The 19,057-nt window shown below is 39.3% G+C and overlaps 1 protein-coding gene across 5 annotated transcripts in view; it reads right to left on the bottom strand.

Moving 5' to 3' along the window:
- Nucleotides 1–7,873: 7,873 nt before the first annotated feature.
- Nucleotides 7,874–19,057, bottom strand: part of TLE4 (transducin like enhancer of split 4) — a 140,088-nt gene continuing 128,904 nt past the window's right edge. For all 5 annotated transcript variants that reach the window (XM_006918457.3, XM_006918458.3, XM_015594557.2 and 2 more), the window contains 6 exons: nt 15,285–15,534; nt 13,933–14,180; nt 12,368–12,515; nt 11,775–11,925; nt 11,328–11,404; nt 7,874–9,551 (listed from right to left, as the gene is read on the bottom strand). In XM_006918457.3, the coding sequence (XP_006918519.1) occupies nt 9,444–9,551; nt 11,328–11,404; nt 11,775–11,925; nt 12,368–12,515; nt 13,933–14,180; nt 15,285–15,534 (982 nt within the window). In that variant the 3' untranslated portion in view covers nt 7,874–9,443. The remainder of the gene's footprint in view (nt 9,552–11,327; nt 11,405–11,774; nt 11,926–12,367; nt 12,516–13,932; nt 14,181–15,284; nt 15,535–19,057) is intronic.

Below are 19,057 nucleotides of genomic sequence, written 5' to 3'. Positions count from 1 at the left end.
GCGCTGGCAGACGCTGTATTTCACAGAAAGCAATTCAGATAGTAACTTAACTGGTTCAAGTTCTATGATGAGATCTTAATTAAAACTCTACAAAGTCATCTCTCTGAATTCTCTAAGAGTTCCTTTCTTGGCAGTAGAGAGAGCTGACCTTTTTAAATACAGGTATGTGATATTAAGCACTCAGAGTACATAATCAAACTGTCCCTGAACTAGAGCAATAGATCAAAATGGCTTTGTGGACCCAAAATAGAGGCTCCCAGGATTTCAAGCAATCTGTATTCGTTGCCTTGCAGCTCAGTCTATCCTGTAAATGGGGCCTTCTGTTACCTCAGTGCAATTTAACATGACTGAAAACAATTCTGTTTTAACCACCATTGCTGGGCCTTTACGAGCTCATGAGTCAAAACTCACGCTAGTAATCAAAGAAAATCTTCCCATGTGACCCATCTCTCAAACAAGACTATTGTTCATGCTACAAAGTGCCTTCCTCCCCACAAAAGGAAACAAGGCCAAAACAAAACACAGCATTTTATTAAAAGAGCAATACAAAGTTAAAAAAAAAAGAAAAGAAAAGAAAAGAAAAGTTAACCACATTTAAAGGTTTAGAAGAGAAAACAAAACAAAACAAAATGTGGATTAGGACACTGCCAATCAGAAATTGAAAGATAGTTTTGGTGCCACATGTTTTTTTGCTGACACATTTGTTACCATTAAAGTATACTGCTTTTAACAATGCTTCTAGTCTAACGATTAGACTAAAAGTCATATAGAAAATACCACCACCAAGAAGCAAGCTTCTTAGAGCTGCCGACGCTGTAGCAAAGCCCAGGCCTAACTTTTTTTTTTTTCTCAAGAAAAAGTATGGAATTTTGTTTGGGCATAATAAAAGAGTAATTTTTGGTAACTGATTCGAAGGAGGGATGCAGAGAGCATATAGAAATAGCATATGGGAGTGAGACAGAGCAACACAAAGAGGGAACCAAAGGAACATTCTGGGAAACTTGTTCCAGTCACTGCCCTGCTGACAGTGGTAAGAGGTGAAGGACATGGCCTCTGGGTGTCAGACAGAGCCAACTTAACTTGTCATTCAATTCACTTGAGCTCTGTGGATCCCATTTCTCATGTGTAAAATGGAGATAACAGATGTCCACAAATCCCTTATTTTCAATTCAAAGATAGAAAATTCGAAAAATACCAGAAGTTTTGTCATGATGCATTTGGAGCAAAGCTGACCTGAACTGAGCTATAGATGTTTATAGTCATCACTTAGTATGAATGTTCATGTTTTGACCCAGAAATATTAAAGTGCTTGATTATGGAGTGCTGTTGGGTGGAATATAGTCACAAAACAATAAAATACTTACAAATAAATTTCACCAAGGAGGTGAAAGATCTCTACACTGACAACTATAAGACATTGATGAAAGAAATTGAAAAGGACACAAATAAATGGAAAGATATCTCATGGATCAGAGAAACAGTGTTAAAATGTCCATATTACCCAAAGCTATCTGTAGATTCAATGCAATTTCTATCAAAATTCCAATGGCATTTTTCATAGAAATAAAAGCAAATGATAAAATTCATATGAAACCACAAAAACTCTTGAATAGCCAAAGCAATTGAGAAAAAACAAAGCTGGAGGCATCATACTTCCTGATCTAAACTATATTATAAAGCTATAGTAATCAAAACAGTATAGTACTGGCATAAAAAGAGACACAGATTAATGCAACAGAATTAAGAGCCAAGAAATAAATCCATGCCTATATAGCCAATATTTGACAATGGGCAATGAGGAAAAGATAGTCATTCCCATAAATGGTGTTAGGAAAACTGGCTATTCACAGGCAAAAGAATAATATTGGACTCCTATTTTACATCACTCGTAAAAATTAACTCGAAATGAATTAAAGATTTAAATGTAAGACTTGAAAACATAAAACTCCAAGGAGAAAACATAGAGAAAAAGTTCCTTGACATTGGTTTTGGCAATGACATTTTGGATATGACACCAAAAGCATAAGTAAGAAAATAAAAAAATAAAGTGGGACTACATCAAACTAAAAAGCTGTCTGCGTAGCAAAAGAAATAATCACGAAATGAAGAGGCAACACACGAGAGAAACTCTTTGCAAACCATATATGAGATAAAAGGTTAATATCCCAAATATATAAGCAAATCATATAATAGCAAATAATCTAATTTAAAAATGTGTAAAGGACCTAAATAGATATTTTCCTAAAGAACACGTACAGATGGCCAACAGGTACATGAAAAGATGTTCAACATCACTAATCATCAGGGATATGCAGATCAAAGCCACAATGAGATATCATCTCACACCTGTTAGAATGGCTATTATCCAAAAGAGATAAATGTTGGTGAGAATGGGGAGAAAAGGGAACCCATGTGTACTGTTAGTGGGAACATAAATTGGTGTAGCCACTATGGAAAAGAGTATGAAAGTTCTTCAAAATACTAAAAATAAAACTACCACGTGATCCCGAATCCCACTTCTGGGTATAAATCCAAAGAAGATAAAATCACTCTCTTGAAGAGATATCTGCACTCCAATATTCACTGCAGCATTGTTTACAATAGCCAAGAAATGGAAACAACCTAAGTGTCCATCGAGAGATGAACAGATTAAAAAGTGATACAGACACACACATGTACATAACAATGAAATACTATTCAGCCATGAGGAAGAAGGAAATTATGTCATTTATGACAACATAGGTAGACCTGGAGGGCATTATGCTAAGTGAAATAAGTCAGACAAAGAAAGACAAATATACATGGCCTCACTTAACTGTGGAATCTAAAAAAAGCCAGATCTATAGAAACAATGTAGAATAGTGGTTGCCAGGGACAAGGGGTAGGGTGGTGGTGGTGGTGGTGGCAATGGAAATGTTTAAAGGGTACAAACTTCCAGTTATAAGATGAACAGGTTCCGGGGAACCTAACATACGGCATGCTGACTATAGGTAACAATACTGTATTATGTATTTGGAAGTTGTTATGAAGAGTAAATATGTTTTTACTACATACACACACACAGTTTCTAATTATGTGAGGCAATGGATGTGTTAACTAACCTTATCGTGGCAATCTTTCACAGTATATGTGTATCAAATCGTCACACTATATCTTCAATTTACATGTTATGTCATATTTCAATAAAGCTGGGGAAAAAAGATAAACCTTTATAAACTTGAGCAACACCAACTTGCCATATGTTAGTTGTCCCTGCAGGTCTGTGGTCAGGTTACAAGTCTACGTGACTTTTACAAACCTAATGGCATGTAATAGGAAAAAGACATCGTACCACTGTTCTCTGTAACTGATGCAAAGAAAATCTTTGGCAAGAAGAAGATACATTGAAACAAGTACAAAATTCCATGAGATGGAAATGCCGTCTTCCTAAAGTCTGAAGGAGCTGAACTCTGTCTTGCTCACAGCACGCCTGCAGGAGAACGTCTGCAAGGACCAGACCAACCTCCTCAGACTGAGCCACCCAAGTGAAAGCAAGTCCTTCCCCCTCAGACACTGGAGCTAAATCCTTCACTTTTAGTCAGCTTGAGTCACTGATAAAATTCTCATTAGGGGTACTTTATGCTTTGTTTTACACCACTGCTCAGGAACCAGTGTCTGTGAACCAAGGCCTTTGGCCTCATAATCTTCACAACCATCTCGTGCCTGGGAGGCTGCTCTTGTTCTCACCAAAACTCTTGAGGCTTAAAGGCGTGCCTGCAGCGGAGTCTGGAAACCCTGAGTCTCCCCGCTCAGTCATAAAACTTGAAATCACATTTCATTAACACTGATTACTTGGAGGAAAAATTAAAGAAGTTATAAAAATCTGAAAGATTTAAGAACAAAGTTTAACATGATTCCTTGAATGAATCCAGAAACAGAGCCTTGTTTTCATTTGTCTGGGAACTGCTAACAGGCTTCAGGGGGCTGCTTTGTTCTCAGCAGCACCAGGCTTCTCCATATGGGATGCATGATGCCAAAACTTGGCCTAATAGACTGAAGCGAAGAGCATTTTAAATAAACTCTTTTAGGATAAATATATATTCAACTAAAGTTCTTCAGTTAATGAGTTGTCCTATAAGGAAAACTGCTCTGCTTGATGCATGGTGGTTCGGGATTCTCATTCTATCCTCGTGATGGTTCCTGTCAGTGTCTCTTCCTGTCCCTGTGATGCTGACCTGAGTTTTCTTTGCTGGAGCTCTGGTGATCACAAGGCCTGCAGCATTTTATCTTTGACTTAGTTCCTACCAATTCATTCTACTTCCCCACTTCCTGCGAGAACAAAAACTAACTCCTACTTTCTGCCACATGACACACAAATTACCAGTGTGGCCAACTGCTGCTTGGGTCTGGGAAGAAAAGATGGGCCACTAAAAACCATTTGGGCGTTTGGGAAGAAAAGATGGGCCACTAATAACCATTTGGGCGTTTGGACTCCACCAAGAGTCCAAGAATTTACTGCCTGAATTCTCAAAACCCAAATACCTCACATGTATCTTCTAGTGTGTGTGTGTGTGTGTGTGTGTGTGTGTATTTTGCTGGGCCCAACTCAAATAAAGCATGACATTTATGTGAGTTTAACTCTTTTCCAAAATAACACAAAACTTGTTAGTTCTGGATGTTCTCATTAAGCCACGATGTGAAGTTAATGGGCGAGACTCCCTGCTTCAGGTAGTAAGATGCCCTGGGTCACCAGGGCCTCCAAGGCTGTGCCTGGGGCAGGTCGCTCACCCACCAGTGGGTTTCTGCCTTGCATGTGCCACACTTCGTCTAGGGGCTCAAAAGTCAATTTGTCATGGATTTAAGGAGTCTTCAAGAAGCTATGTGATACAAAAATTTCAAGCTAGTTAACCTGCATGAAACTGAGGGGCAATGACCAGGGAGCTGGAAGGGTCTGGAACACTCCTTTTGTTTTTTTTTTTTTGTTTATAATCTGCCATGCTGGGCAGCTGGCAGAGAATTGTGATCTAAAGTTTGGAGCCTTGGGGTTCAGGTCTGTTTGTCTTCCTTAGGAGGATAGGGAGTTTGGGTAAATCACTTTTTTCATCCTGTTTTTTTGTGCACACTTGTGTAAATTTAGTATTCTGGCATCCAGCACGTCCAGGCCTGCTGTGAGATCAAATGGGACTTTTGTGAAAACACTTGGGCTCATAGTTTTCCTTTGGACCACAGGCAGCCCGGTGGGAATTCTTCCCTGCAGGCCGAATACCTAAGGTCCCAGTTGAGAATTTCCTTCCCTGGGGGTAAGTAAACTAGAGACCAGTGTCTCCTCCCCTAACCCCCAATTCTATTTGGGATCCAAAAGTCTGTTGCTTGCTGCCAAAAGCCCAAAGCAAAATAAAATGTTAACAGCAGCTTATAACAAAAGAGTTAGTTTCTACCATTATGATAGCATGGCTGTTATAATGTTCTAATACATGAGAGGTTTTTTATGTGCCCGGGTTACCAAAAATAAGCTATTTTCATTGTCTTTTCTGAATGGAAGTATGAACTGATAGGCAAATTAATGCAATTAGCTCAAAAGAACAGAATGGCTATTAGCCACTGATGCCCCAGTGAGAAACTGAGGGGTGGCAGGCCCCAGAGCTCCTTGTTGAATGCCACTCTACAAGTTGTCCAGGGGCTGGGTGGCTAAGGAAATGGGCACCCAAGGATGTCAAACAATTTTTTTGTACCAACATCTTCAGAATTTTGTTAATTGCTTAATGCTGGGCAAGGAATTCCAGTACAGATTTCCTTACAACTGCCAAAAATGTCAGTTGACAAATACCCTCTGTTGGACATCTTCTTTCTGTGTTATACAATGCCAGTGCAATAATGTCCAGATTGAAGATACAAAAAGTGGCTGAGTTGACAGCTGAGGGCGTCACTGATGACCTCGCTCCTCATAGCCTCCCACGGGCACTGCTCCTCTGTCCAGAATGCTGCCCTTTGACTGTGGGATGTCAATTTCCCCTACTCTTGGCTGCAGTGTCCCAGAATATCAACGTTATGTGAGATGGTTTGAAATTGTTTCTGAATATCCATGGCTGTGAAATTCCAACCACCAGTAGGTGTTACAGGGCTGCAGTTATCAAGTTTCAGCATTCACTATTCCAGGACAAGGCTGATCTTTTGTAGCTCACTGGCCGAGAAGCCACCTTGCTAAGTAGTGGCCCAAAAGGGAGGTGGGTATCTGTAGAAACTTAGAGATCTTGGAGATTATTACTTTCTACTTGACCCGCCGGTCTTCAGAAGGTCTTGATGGGTTTTTTTTTTTTCTTTTTTTTTGTCCTAGCTCTTGGTAGTTTTACATGTCAGTCTTCCAGTTCTATACCACCTGTTCATTGCAACTAAATCTTCCCTGGTTCTGGGTGATTCCTGTCTTTGTCGTTCTTCAGACTCTGCAAGACAGAGTAAAAGCTATAGTAAACCAAGTTATAATTACACATCGACAACATAAAGCAGCTCCGTGCAGATCAATCTGGGCCTGAGATTTGTATCAAAGATATAAAATCTAATCTGATGAAACCTTGACAGTAAGAGGAAATAGATGCCTATTTAAAAAGGTAGGTGTATTCATGCATTCATTTCAAATTTCAATCCAGTACAATAGATGTTTTGGGTCTCTCTCTAGAAAAAACTGAAGGGCATCATAGACTTGACCTATAAGACACCAAATGGACATTTTAAGTTCTTGAAACAGGTACTTTCTCCTTCTTGAAGTATAAATGCAGTATGCAAGTGTCATACTGCTTGTGCCAAAGTGATGATTATTTCACTCCCAATCTCTCTCACTTTTAAAGAAGTTTTTACAAGGATACACAGAAATTGAGCTAAAAATACTTTAAAAATGTTATCATCTGATGTAGCAGCTCTCATAGTACTTACATTTGAAGTGCTGCTCCAGCACTACTGGTGAACACTGCTGAACTCTTGGCATGTAAAGAGTCAATACCTCTTAACAGCTGATCACTGAGCACACTCTAGGCCACTGTGTGGCCTTCTACCCGGTGAAGTCTCAAAGTGTCAGGTTTTTGAGTCCCAAGAATTTAGAAGCCTTTAAGCTCCTCCTTATACTGAATCTTCACACCCAACCAGCAGCAGCCCAAGAGGCCTTGTGTATTCAAAGACTTCAGTGCATTATGTTGGAAATGTTTTCCAAACCCAAACGGCTGGAAATGGTTATGTGTGGGCTAACTATAAAGCAGCGCTGGTCCCAGAGAACCTACTCTGACGATGGAAATGTTCTATAAATTTGTGTTTTCCAATACGGTAGCCAACAGCCACATGTGACACTGAACACTTGAAATGCCACACTAACTAGTGTGACTGATAAACTGAATTTTTAACTTTATTTTTACTTTTTTGCTCTTTATTTTTAATTATTATTTTTTTTAATGGTGACATTGGTTAACGAAATCTGGTAAGTTTCAGCTGTACATTTTAACACTAAGGCACATATATATTTACATTGTGTTCACCTCCCATAATTAGATTTCTTTCTGTCACCAATAATTTTTAATTTTAATAAACAGGCACAAACAGCCAGTAGTAACCATATTGAACAGGACAGTTCTAAAGCACCAAGGCTTTGGGTAACATGACAACTTTTCGATAGTGTTTTTTAAACCAAAGAGGCACTTGGAAAGTATTTGGTAGTAACCTACCGCTCATCTTTCCAGCTCTTCTCAAGTAAAAGTAAAAATAAAAACAAAACTAAAATAGTAACAATAAAAAACCCACATTAAACACTAATCCCCCTTGAATAAAACTAGTACTTTTTAATAGCTGGGAGTGGCATAGTCCAAGATAAAAAGAAACTAAGGCCAGCAAAACAAAGAATTAGAAATAAGCATACTAGAAGTTATTTATGTTTAATGCTTAAAAGTCTGAATGCACAAACAATCTACCATTATAGAAGTACTGGTGGTCAATACAATGCATTAGAACTATGTACAATGCACAGTTTAGTATCAAAATCTTTCTACACTGTAGAGTTTTACGAAACTGTTAATGACATCAAACACTAAGCACTTAAGACACCATTTTTTTTTTCTGCTACCACATTAGGAACGTCAATGGACAGTCCATTTCAACTTGCAGCATCCATCCATTTCTAGTATGAAATTAAGTAATTTTCTACTTATACAATAAAGTTTATCTACACGGTTCTCTTGATTTTGATCCATAGCAGCAAAGGCACTGTACATCAGCAGATCCACAGACTTAAAAGATTTTTAAAGCATTCAAACAAAAAATAATAATAAAAAAGGAGTCACATATCATAGTTTAACAGCAACAACAACAACATAAAAGATAACACAATGTTTCTGGCACAATGGCACAGCCTGTGTCCATTTCAGGGACATCCAACTAAGACATGGAAAGAACCGGAGGTAAAGAAAGCAAGTCCTCATCCCAGGTGGGAGTCCGTTCTTCCTGGTTTTCAGAGGGAGGTCTTTGCAAATCCTCCTCTGCTGTCCTGGCTTTGTGAAAGACTTGCACAGCGGGAGGAATCTGCGCAGTCTCCAGAGAACATGCCAAAAAATAGCCCATCATCTCTCCTAATGACAAAACCGCCCAAAGATAAACATCTCCCTTTGCAAAGAAACATGGAAAAAATATCCAGAAGGGATTAAGTTCTCTCTTTGAGGCCAAATTTAATTTGTTCATCTGTCTATGCTATGATAAAAAAAGGAATTAAAAACATATTACAAAGACGCTTGTCAACAAGTCAAAAAAAGAAAAAAAATTCCAATTACTTTTACCGAATACAATCTAAAGCTATAGATATATTGGTTAAAGTTTTCCAAATAGACTCAAATGAATATGACGTGGCCTGTCATGTTCTACTTGTTCAAACTCCTGAACATCTTGAAAATAAGTAGAAAACAAAACAAAACAAAAAACAAAATTCCAACAACACAGCAACATATTGCTTCCATATGTAATTATACATTTCACATCTCTATACAGTCATTAGTCTACATTTAGCGACATTTTTAATCAATTATTTTAAACCTTCCTTTCCCCTCCTTTGCCAAAAAAAGGGGGGAGGGGTATCAAATACAACGCATCTTCATTATCAATGCAGGAGCAGACAGATTTATTTAGTCAGTCATTGTTAGAAAGCCTTCTTTAAACAAAATAAATATATTACAGATATAATACATAATTAAAGATTCCATTCACTGTTAAGGATGGTTATTCCATGTTCTTCCAAGTAGATAGCTGAAGATTTGGTATCACAGGTTCTTAATGAGTATTCACAATTCAACAGCAAGGAGGAAGTGGGGGGAAGGAAGGGGAGTAAGCGCCACAACTGCAATGAGTATTAGAAATCGTTGGTTTTAGATGCGGGGCGGGGGGAGGATGACAGAACAAAGTGCTACAAGGGGGAGTCCAGTTCGCATGAAGATTTGTCCTTAATAAATAACTTCATAAACCGTGGCCTTCTTATCCCCAGAGCCAGTGACAATATATTTGTCATCCACAGAGATGTCACAGCTAAGCACCGATGAGGATTCTTTGGACTAGGAAACAAACATATAAACAAAAATGTTAAATACTGAAAGAGAAACCCATGAATACTGAGAGGCAGGACTGGAGGACCTAGGGCAAAAAGAAGCGTAATATACTCTGTCGATCTAACAGGCCCAAGAGAGGAAAGGCAGTCATGGCGTTTCCTTAGTGGCTGAGCCAGGTGCCCTCCTAGGGACACTTCACCACATAAGTCTACAGGCTCTTGCACCAGGGACATCAGGTGCCAGGCAAGTCAGTGGTGCGAACACTTCTGCTGAGGAAGCGAGGCCCTATTTCAAACCTATTCTCTAGACAGTTAAGAGCCAAGTATTTTTAGTATGAAAAACCTTAAACTTCACTCAGATGGCTTGGATTCAGGGGGAGCCGTGAGACACCAGATGCATCACTTAACCTGTCTGAGCCTCAGTTTCCTTACAAAGGCAAACAGGGAAAGATATCTTACCTGTCTGCCTGCTCTAGAGAGTTGTCATAACGTTCAAGTGAAGTTAATACATAGGCAAGAGGACTGAACACATTATATTTTTTGATAGGAAATGTAAAATATTTCTAAAGTAAAGCCTAATTTCTCCCCTTGTAAACAAAGAACACAAAATTGCAAGTATGGAGGGATTCAATAATTAGAGAAAAAATGTATCATACTTTGAGTTCTTGATATCTTGTTCAACTGCACTAACTACAAAGGGTTCACTGTTAACTTTTAACTGAACTATGCTAACAAACAATCAAAAAACCCACAGGTTTTTAACCAGGACTTTGAAAACCTAAAAAGTAAATGTCTGACATGCAGCTGCTAACCTATCAGCGTTTCTCAAACTTTATTGACTGAAATCTGAATAAATATAGTTTACTTCACAACCCAGTATATGCATAAGATATAATCCCTATACTGAATACAAAAGATGCACTCTAATTTTTTTTTTTTAAAAAGTCCAGTTGGGACCATCTAAAAGGTTGTGAACCACAATATAGCAAGAATCAGTGATTTCTGTTCTATTTATCTTGTGTAGTATTTTCATTAAAAATTATGTATTTTTGGATTCAACTGAATTCTAAGCTACTCTATGATGACTTAATCCCACTTCATCAAGAAAACTGCAAATCTTATACCATTTCTAAAAAAAGAACATCTAAAAAATAACTTCTTAAATAGCAAAGTTTAAAACGAGAAGTCTTTTTAAACTTGCCTATGAAATTCTCACATGCCAGTAAGAGACAGAGGAGATTGTGTGTATATATATGTCTACAATTTGGTATTCCCACAAATAATCGCACAAACTACAAAGTACTACTGAGTCAACAGAAGAATAATAAAAGCTTATAAAATTAATCAAGATTTATTGAACATTTCCATAACATTCTTTGGCAAAAAAAAAAAAAAAAAAATCAAAGAAATAACACTACTAAGAGTATTTAGTAAAATGCTTAAATTTTAAACAAAAATTTAAAAAACAACAACACGCAGACACACAAATCACAGAGACATAAAACCTCTACCCCAGCATATAAAAAAGGACTGAGGCATAAAGAGCTGGTTGCACAGCACCTTGGCTCTGGGCTCAGTGAGAACTGGAGATGATCCCCAGCTCCATGGCTTGTGGCTGTGACATAGCCTCCCTCAGGCAGTTTTCTACTCTATGTAATGCAAATAATACTAGCTCCTACCTCCTAGGACCTAACTTGCTTTTTCAATCTGAGAGACCGCATGGAGAATTTAGTTAAATGAACACTATGCAGTGAACACACAATAAGCGAAGGCTGAGTGTTACCTGGAATATACTGGCCCCGTAAGGTGTTCTCCAGGCATTCAGAAGGTTGTCCTTTCCAGTGCTTACAAACCATTTGCCTACAGGAAAGGGGTTTTGAAAAAAGCAATGTTTGAGTTACTTTGTCAGATACCCAAGATTTGCTTTACAGAACATCAAGCTATTTATTTATTCACAGAAAACTCACCTAATTGCAACAAACAAGAGTTTCTTTTCACTGGAAAAATAAAGCCCACTCCTTCTACATTTACTGAGTCATTTATAATTATGACAAGGAAAAAGTGTCTTAATGCCAAAACAATTACATGGCATTAGAGAAGTAGGCATGTATAAGAAAGTAATATAATTTTAGCATGTTAATGAGCTAAAGGATGTGATTTAAAATGAATCAGCAGGAGGACAGAAGGAATGACTCTGGTTGACAGAAAATGGACCAGAGGGCTTGCTTACCACAATGGGCAAATTTGAGTGACAGCACACAGCTTTCATGAAGATGTAGCTGGTATTTGTCTGGTTTGGTAACATGCAGCACTTCCACATTACTGTTCTCCATCCCCACTGCGAGCCACTCTCCGGTTGGGCAATATCCCAGAGAAAAGATCTAGAATTAAAATATGTGATAGTGATGGTGGCTACAGAGGATACACTTTCTTTAACTAGGAGGTACTGTTTCTTCTGAGATACTACTTAACTAATCAAGGAAATCAAGATAATTTGACTTGTTCAGGAAGATATCAAAGCCAAATGGGTGATCCCAAAGTAATGAGACAGATCTCCACAATACAATTTACTAATCAATTATGTAAAATTCAAATATATAGAGTAATGGACTTTGAAATAAAAAGCAGCTAAAACTTAAATGAGATCTTTTAATCCTTTATAAAATATATATTGTTTTATCTTGACAGAAAACAAAGAAATTTTCAGCTACCTAATCCAGAGTCAAAAGTGACTTTGTCACATGATAAAGGAATTGCCCCTTAAGTATGTAATACATTTCAAAAAATCATTTCTTCTGAAATGTCACAGACACAAGAACACACCTGTGAGGTGAAGTCATGCTGCTGCAGTTGCCTTCCTTCACGCAGGTCCCAGGATCTGACTGTGTTGTCCAAGCCGCCCGTCCAGAGCTTGGTGCCATCATTGGAAATGTCAATACAGCTGGCCCCGTCTGTGTGGCCCTGGAATTGCCTGAAAATGTTAAAATGGAGGGAAAACCCTTGAAGTTAGTTTTTAGGTGAACTCATTTTAGAATTTCTCAGCAATCAATTTAGTTGCAGGCCATATTTGTAGATTTTATTTTGGTTTATTATGTTTTTTAATTATTCAAAGTAATAACAAAGCATATACGTAGAGAGATTAAAATTTAATTAAGATGCTGAATTTCCTACACATTTTGTTTATCTGTGAACACTTAGGAAGTACTTGAAATTACTCTTACACTAAAACACAATATAACTGATGGAAAAAAAATCTTCAACTGAAATAAAACACACAGCAACATGTATGTTAACAAATCAAAGATATATTCTGAGACCTATTCGATCACTGTGATATGAGGAAAGAAGAGAATTTAAGAGGAAGCAAGGAGTATTTCCCTTCTACGAAGCTCTGGGGCTGGGTGCAGGGAGCAGAACAAATTCTTCCAGCGAGCAACAATGCAACTGCAGGCGGCTGCGTAAGACCAAGAGGCCATGCTCTCAAGTAAGACACACAGAAAGAAACAGGGTAACTCAGGTACCTCGGGAGTTGGTAAACTACAGAAAAGACATTGCAGGGAAGAAAAGATGGTAGTAGTTCCTCATAACAACCTTACTAAAGTGATGACTATTTTGTCTTTGGAATCATACACAGTCCTATAAATTATCTTACTGACAGACAAGACAGTAGAAGCCTCTTCTCCTTGCACACCTCTCCCGACTTGTAGCTAGGCTTAATTATAACCTTCTCACACCCTCTAGCAGATCATAGCTCTTGCTCACTGCTCTTTCAGGTGCTAATATCTGGAGACTTGTTTCAGAACTTTACCTATCAACACCAATCCTATATAATCTCATTTCTAAACAAGTATCTTAGTTATGTTTATCCATCCTTAAAGGTGGGACTACAGATAATCCAGACCTTTTCAGGGTGAAGAGAACAAAACACAACACCTGGGGGCACATGGTAGGTGCTCAATAACCATTTGTTGAAGGAAGGAATGTGTCAGATACATATGGCGCCAAGAATAACTCCATACACTGTAAATCCTCTCAATGAGTGTCCATCGACAATGATGGTTTGTTAGCAAGCACAGATGGCAATTACAGATGCTTACCGAGTTCATGAGGTCATGGGAACCTTATATACATTAATTATGTAAAAGTGACCTCATTTTTTGAAACCTGAATTAGTGATACTTAGTATAACGCCAAAAAAAAGAAAAAGAAAAAAAACCAACCTCTTCATTTGATAAAGTTCAAATAATGCAGAAAATAAGATTTACAATTAATAGTTTGTTTCTGGCATCTACATTTCACCTTTTAGATAGACACAGGCAAAGATCTCAGGCGCAACGTGATAAAATCGGCTCCTCCTCATGCCTCAGTGAGGAGCCCTGCTGACCCACCTCACCAGCGTCTGGTTGTGCAGGTCCCACACAGCAATGTTGCCGTCGCTGCAGCAGGAAAAGCAGACCTTGGAGTCGGGGCTGATGGCCAGGGCGTAGCAGGCGGGGGCTGAGGACGTCAGCTCTGCCTTGATGCGTGGGGTTGGAGCGGCCAGGTCCCAAATGGACAGAGTGCTGGCCTCCCCTCCCACTATTAGGGTGCGACCATCAGGGAGCAATCGGCAGGAACGAATGTAGTTATCCCTGTTCTACAGAGACAAAAACCATCAAGAAATTACTCATGAGGAAAGGAAAACAGCATTAACATGAGAGCAGAAATCCATAAAAGTATTGTGTTCCCTCCTGGTTTTAATGAGCCATTTTTACTTATGACAATGATTAAGTGGATTAATGCTAGAAAATTACATGAAATTAGGGAAGTACTTAAACTTGATCTACAAAATTTAATACTGAGATATTCAATCTTAATTAGCATGTAAATGCAAAGATCTAGATCCACTCCCACCACCATCAAATCAACCAGCTGCCTAAGTTACTTGTGTGTATGCGCATGCTAAGGCAGCAGCCCTCACAGTCCTGGAATAGCCATGCCTGGGATCTGGTACACTGCACATGGCTGGGGAAAGGTCCAGCTACTGCAGCCGAACCAGAGAGTTAAAGAGACCTAACAGTCACTTCCTTTTACCTGGTCCTGCATTACCTGGCAAAAGGGCATCATGGGGTTGATTGACTAAGCAGCATTAACTGAAGGTAAGACAGATTCAAGAAGTGTTAAGTGACAGAAAAAAACAATTTCTTCTTAGCTCATGAGATCATGGGAGTCTTTTGTCCATTTATAATACTAAATTGACCTAGCATCATGCTGAAGCAAAAAGTCCTACTGCTGGTTAAAGAAAGAAAATCAAAATAACTCAAGGACAAATATCCACGAAACAGCTAAGGCAGTATCTAATGTTTGCCACATGAAATATTAAGTTACTCCTGTCTCAATGTGACAGATTATGATTTTTAGGTACATTCACAGAAACTACCATGGGCTCTTAAGTTGTCTTACACTCCTCTATCAGATAGGAAAACATGGTTTTCCTGTTCCCAAGCACTCAGTGAGCAGGCTGAATGAAAACTGTCCTGGTGCACGTGCCATGTGAAGAACTGGATCATTTTACCTTAAGGAACTGGAAGATATACCTCCTCATCAGCACTCTAAATCTCCAAGTGAAAGACCGCAAACCACTGAAAACAACTACCCACTTGGGATCAATACTGTGTTTTGCTCGTACATCCAGGCCTTTCACCATGCCATCCTATTTTCTGAATGAAGGTCTAAGCCCTGTCCATCTATGTTCACTCACCAGACAGTCGAGCTGAGAGACAGGGCTCTTATTGCCGGGGTGGCTGATGTCCCAGACCTTGACACAGCCCTTCCCACCTGTGTACACGTGTCTCGTGGGGTTGCTGATGGTCACTGCACACACCACCTCCCCGTGGTTCAGGGTGTTGATCTGGCGAGCGTGTCGGGGGATTCCGGGGCCAATGAGGGCATCAGGGGGGAAAGGGACAGGCTGCATCTGACCATCTGCAGTAACGTGGAAGGAGTATGCTCTAAGACAGTAAAGAGGAAAAAAAGAGGGAAATGCAAAAAAACATTATTTAACTGATCAATATAATAAGATGAAACAAAACATTTTCAGTGCTACTTATGATTTGCAAACAAGTCAAATTTACCTAGTACAATGGAAAGACATGATTTTAAGAGTCATAGAGCTATATCTATGATCAAATCTAAGGTTAACCCTTCACTAGCCACTATGTAACATCAGTAGTTAGCTTCTCTGAACCTTTAAAATCTTTAAAATGGAGAGAATGCTACTTATATTTCATAGAGAATTAAACAAGAGAGTCAATGTCCAGTATAGTACCTACTCCTTCTGGGCACTCTGCAAATTTGCGTTGCCTTCTACTTTGGGTGATACAGAAGGCTGTGATGAGATTTTTACCTACAGATCACTTCACTCCAATAAAGTGACTTACTAACAGAGATCAGTTAAGCCAAAATTATGAAGCTATGAAGCTTTAAGGAGTCTCCAGGTCTAGATGGTGAAATGATGATATGCCACCCCAAAAAAAAAAAAAAAATCTTATCAGACTTGACAATAACAAATTCTAGTAATTCTAAATGGAATTAGAACCGAAAAAAAGTATCCTGTGTGACTGCCCCAAAGGCCCAACTGTGAGTGCTTATCAACAGATTCATCTCCAGTTCATTTCCAGGGACAACCCTCCAGTTGTGAAGCATTTATCTGAAATGCAACTTAAGTTAGAGAATATCCTTCAACAGACATCTCTACTACTCTTAGGGCACTGGAGTCAGGGAACAGATGAGTGAGGCTGTTATATTACATCCAGAAGCAAGAGATGTCAGTGGTAGGTGGGAGAAGCTACGCCTGTCTTGAGGGTATCACAGGCAACAGCCCCTTTGGAAATGATGTCACTCTGTTTTGGCACGGAGCTTTAGAACGTGCTCTGTTTATGAGAGAAGTTTAGGAAAGAGCATTTGTGGGTACACAAAAGATAGAAGTGTGGTCCAAACTGTGGAGAAGTTTTACAATCAAATTAAAACAGTTTATAGTTACTTAATGCAAAAATCTACAGGCTAGTCATATTCATCAAAATTCAGGCCCATTACTGAGGGGCCCCACGAAGGATGAAGCATGCATGTGTCTATAGGAGACACAGGCACCATACAGCAGATGGCTTTCTCTTTCTCTACAGACTACAGAGAAAGACTCGGAACTAGGTTGTAGAAGAAAAGAAGCATGTCAGACTTGCTGAGGGGGAAGGAGGTGGAAAACCAGGGAAACAACAGATGTAGGGTATTTCTTTGGTCAAATCAATAGACTTGGAGAGACACTGGATATGTGACCTGAGAGAGAGAGGTACTAAGGAGGACTCTAAGACTTGCAACCCAGATGACTAGGTAGACCTCAGTAAAAATAGAAGGTGACAGGGAAGTATAACTGAAGGGTACTCATATCAGGACGTAAATGATTCGGTTTTCTTAAACTTGAGGGCATAGGGGAACCCAAACAGCTCAACCAGAAGTTGAGAACTGTGATTCAGGAGAAAAGTCAGGTAAGACAGATTAAGGTCTGGTCACTGACGAAGAATTGATAGTTAAAGCTAAGAAGAAGAAAGAATAATCCTGGAGCAGAGTATGCCATAAGTAGTATAAATGCAGAATAAATAAAGAGAGTGCTTACGTTTAAGGAATTGCCAGTAAGAACAGTCAGGAAGGTAGATAATCAGCGGAGAATAAAGTGGAAAGGGAGAGAAGATGGTTAATTATAAGACAACTTACTAAGATTCATTCATTCAACACATATTTCCTGGTTACTCCAGTGTGACAAACACCATGCTAATAGGACTGGGGATACAAAAGAAAGAAAAAACCCACATATCCCCTGTTCTTTTGAAGTTACAGCCCAGGGGAGGGCAGCAGGTGGGCCAAGAGGCAGATTCATTAGTAAGATATTCACATAAATAAATATAAAAATGTCAGCTAGTCAATGCGATGAATAGTGCACACGCCACAATTCTCTGGGAATCTGACAGAGTGAGAGGGACAGGGAAAATGGCAATGGGGCTGCAATATAAAGAATGGGTATTAACTTCCTAGGCAAAGAGAGGAAGATGATATGAGGATGAAGAGTACAGCAAACTGAAGGCCAGGTTGAAACAGAATGCTTATTATCCATTTAGTCAGAAAATATTTATTAAACACCTAATATGAGCCAGGTACCATCAGGTGCTGGGGGACTCAGAGGTGAAGAGGACAGACAAGGTCTCTATCCTCAAAGCTGATACCCTAGAAGGAAAAATAGATACCATGTAAGGGGGTAAATAAGTCAACTCAATGGTAGTTAAATGCCATCTCTCTTTTATATACCACATACACATACACACACACACACACACACACACACTTTTATACACACATTCAAATAAGAGACTAAAGATGTACAGAGGTGGCATTATGAGCTAAGACCTGAAGGAAGGACAGGGGCCTTGCACATTTGGAGGAGGAAGGTGCCAGAGAGAAGAGCAAATGCCAAGTTCTTGAAGCAGAACCAAGTAGGAAGGCCAGAGTGTGCTCAGTGGAGCATGACAGGCAGGAGAAGCAGGGACTATGTTAAAAAAGGACTCATAGGTTGTGATGAGGAGTGTGGATATCATTCTGAGTAGAATGAGAAGTCACTGAAGACTTTTGTACAGGGGCATGACATGGCTCAGTAATAAAGGATCATTCTAGTTGTTGGGTGAAGAATGGATTATAGGTAGAATGATAGAAGGAAAACTAGTCAAGAGGCTAGTGCAGTAATCTAGGGGAGAAGCCAGTGGCTAGGGCTCAAGAGACTGTGAGAGGGCTAGGAACAGATTTGCAATTCAAAAATCTCTCTGTCTAGGTGAAGGTACAGAAAGTTGTACTGGATAGGATACTTGGTGACCAGAGGTGATGTGGACCAAGCCCCAAGACAAGGTTACTGGGTAGTTGACCTTGTGAACACTAGAGTCACCCAGAATGATGGCAGTTTCTGTGGGGAGGAAGACCCTAAGCCAGTGTCAAGTCTTTAATAAATTGGGAAAATTCCCCCAAGGTGGAAGAACAGGTAGAGTCCAATGTAAAGAGCCTGAAAAGTTTTCATAAAAGAGTAAGAGTTCAATTCTAGAAGAGACTGGAGAAGTAGGGGCTAGGGGAGACACAGCTTTTATCACTCTTGCCACTGGCCCTGAGAATCACAGGTGTGAAATAAACAAAAGGGTACCCTTTAGAGGGCTGCAGGTGGAGGGGTCCCCTCAAGAGAGAGCCAGATGTCAGCTCAGGAGGGGAAGACAGTAATGCTTGTAAAAAAAGGCTGAGATTCTGAGGGATGATGACCAAAAAAAAGGCTAATTGATTTAGCAATTAAGAGGTCATGAAGTCTACATTTTAAAGGAAGGGAAAGAAAGGTTATTCCAAGTTTAGATGGTATTACACATTCTTAATAATAATTTACTTGAAAAGACATCCCTTTTCTCCTCTAGAGTCACTAAGTGGTTTTTAAAGCGCCTAAAGAATTTAAATAGT

Source organism: Pteropus alecto, unplaced genomic scaffold (genome assembly GCF_000325575.1).
Source record: "Pteropus alecto unplaced genomic scaffold, ASM32557v1 scaffold95, whole genome shotgun sequence".
NCBI classification, from domain to species: Eukaryota; Metazoa; Chordata; class Mammalia; order Chiroptera; family Pteropodidae; genus Pteropus; species Pteropus alecto.
This window is presented reverse-complemented; position numbering and strand designations above follow the sequence as displayed.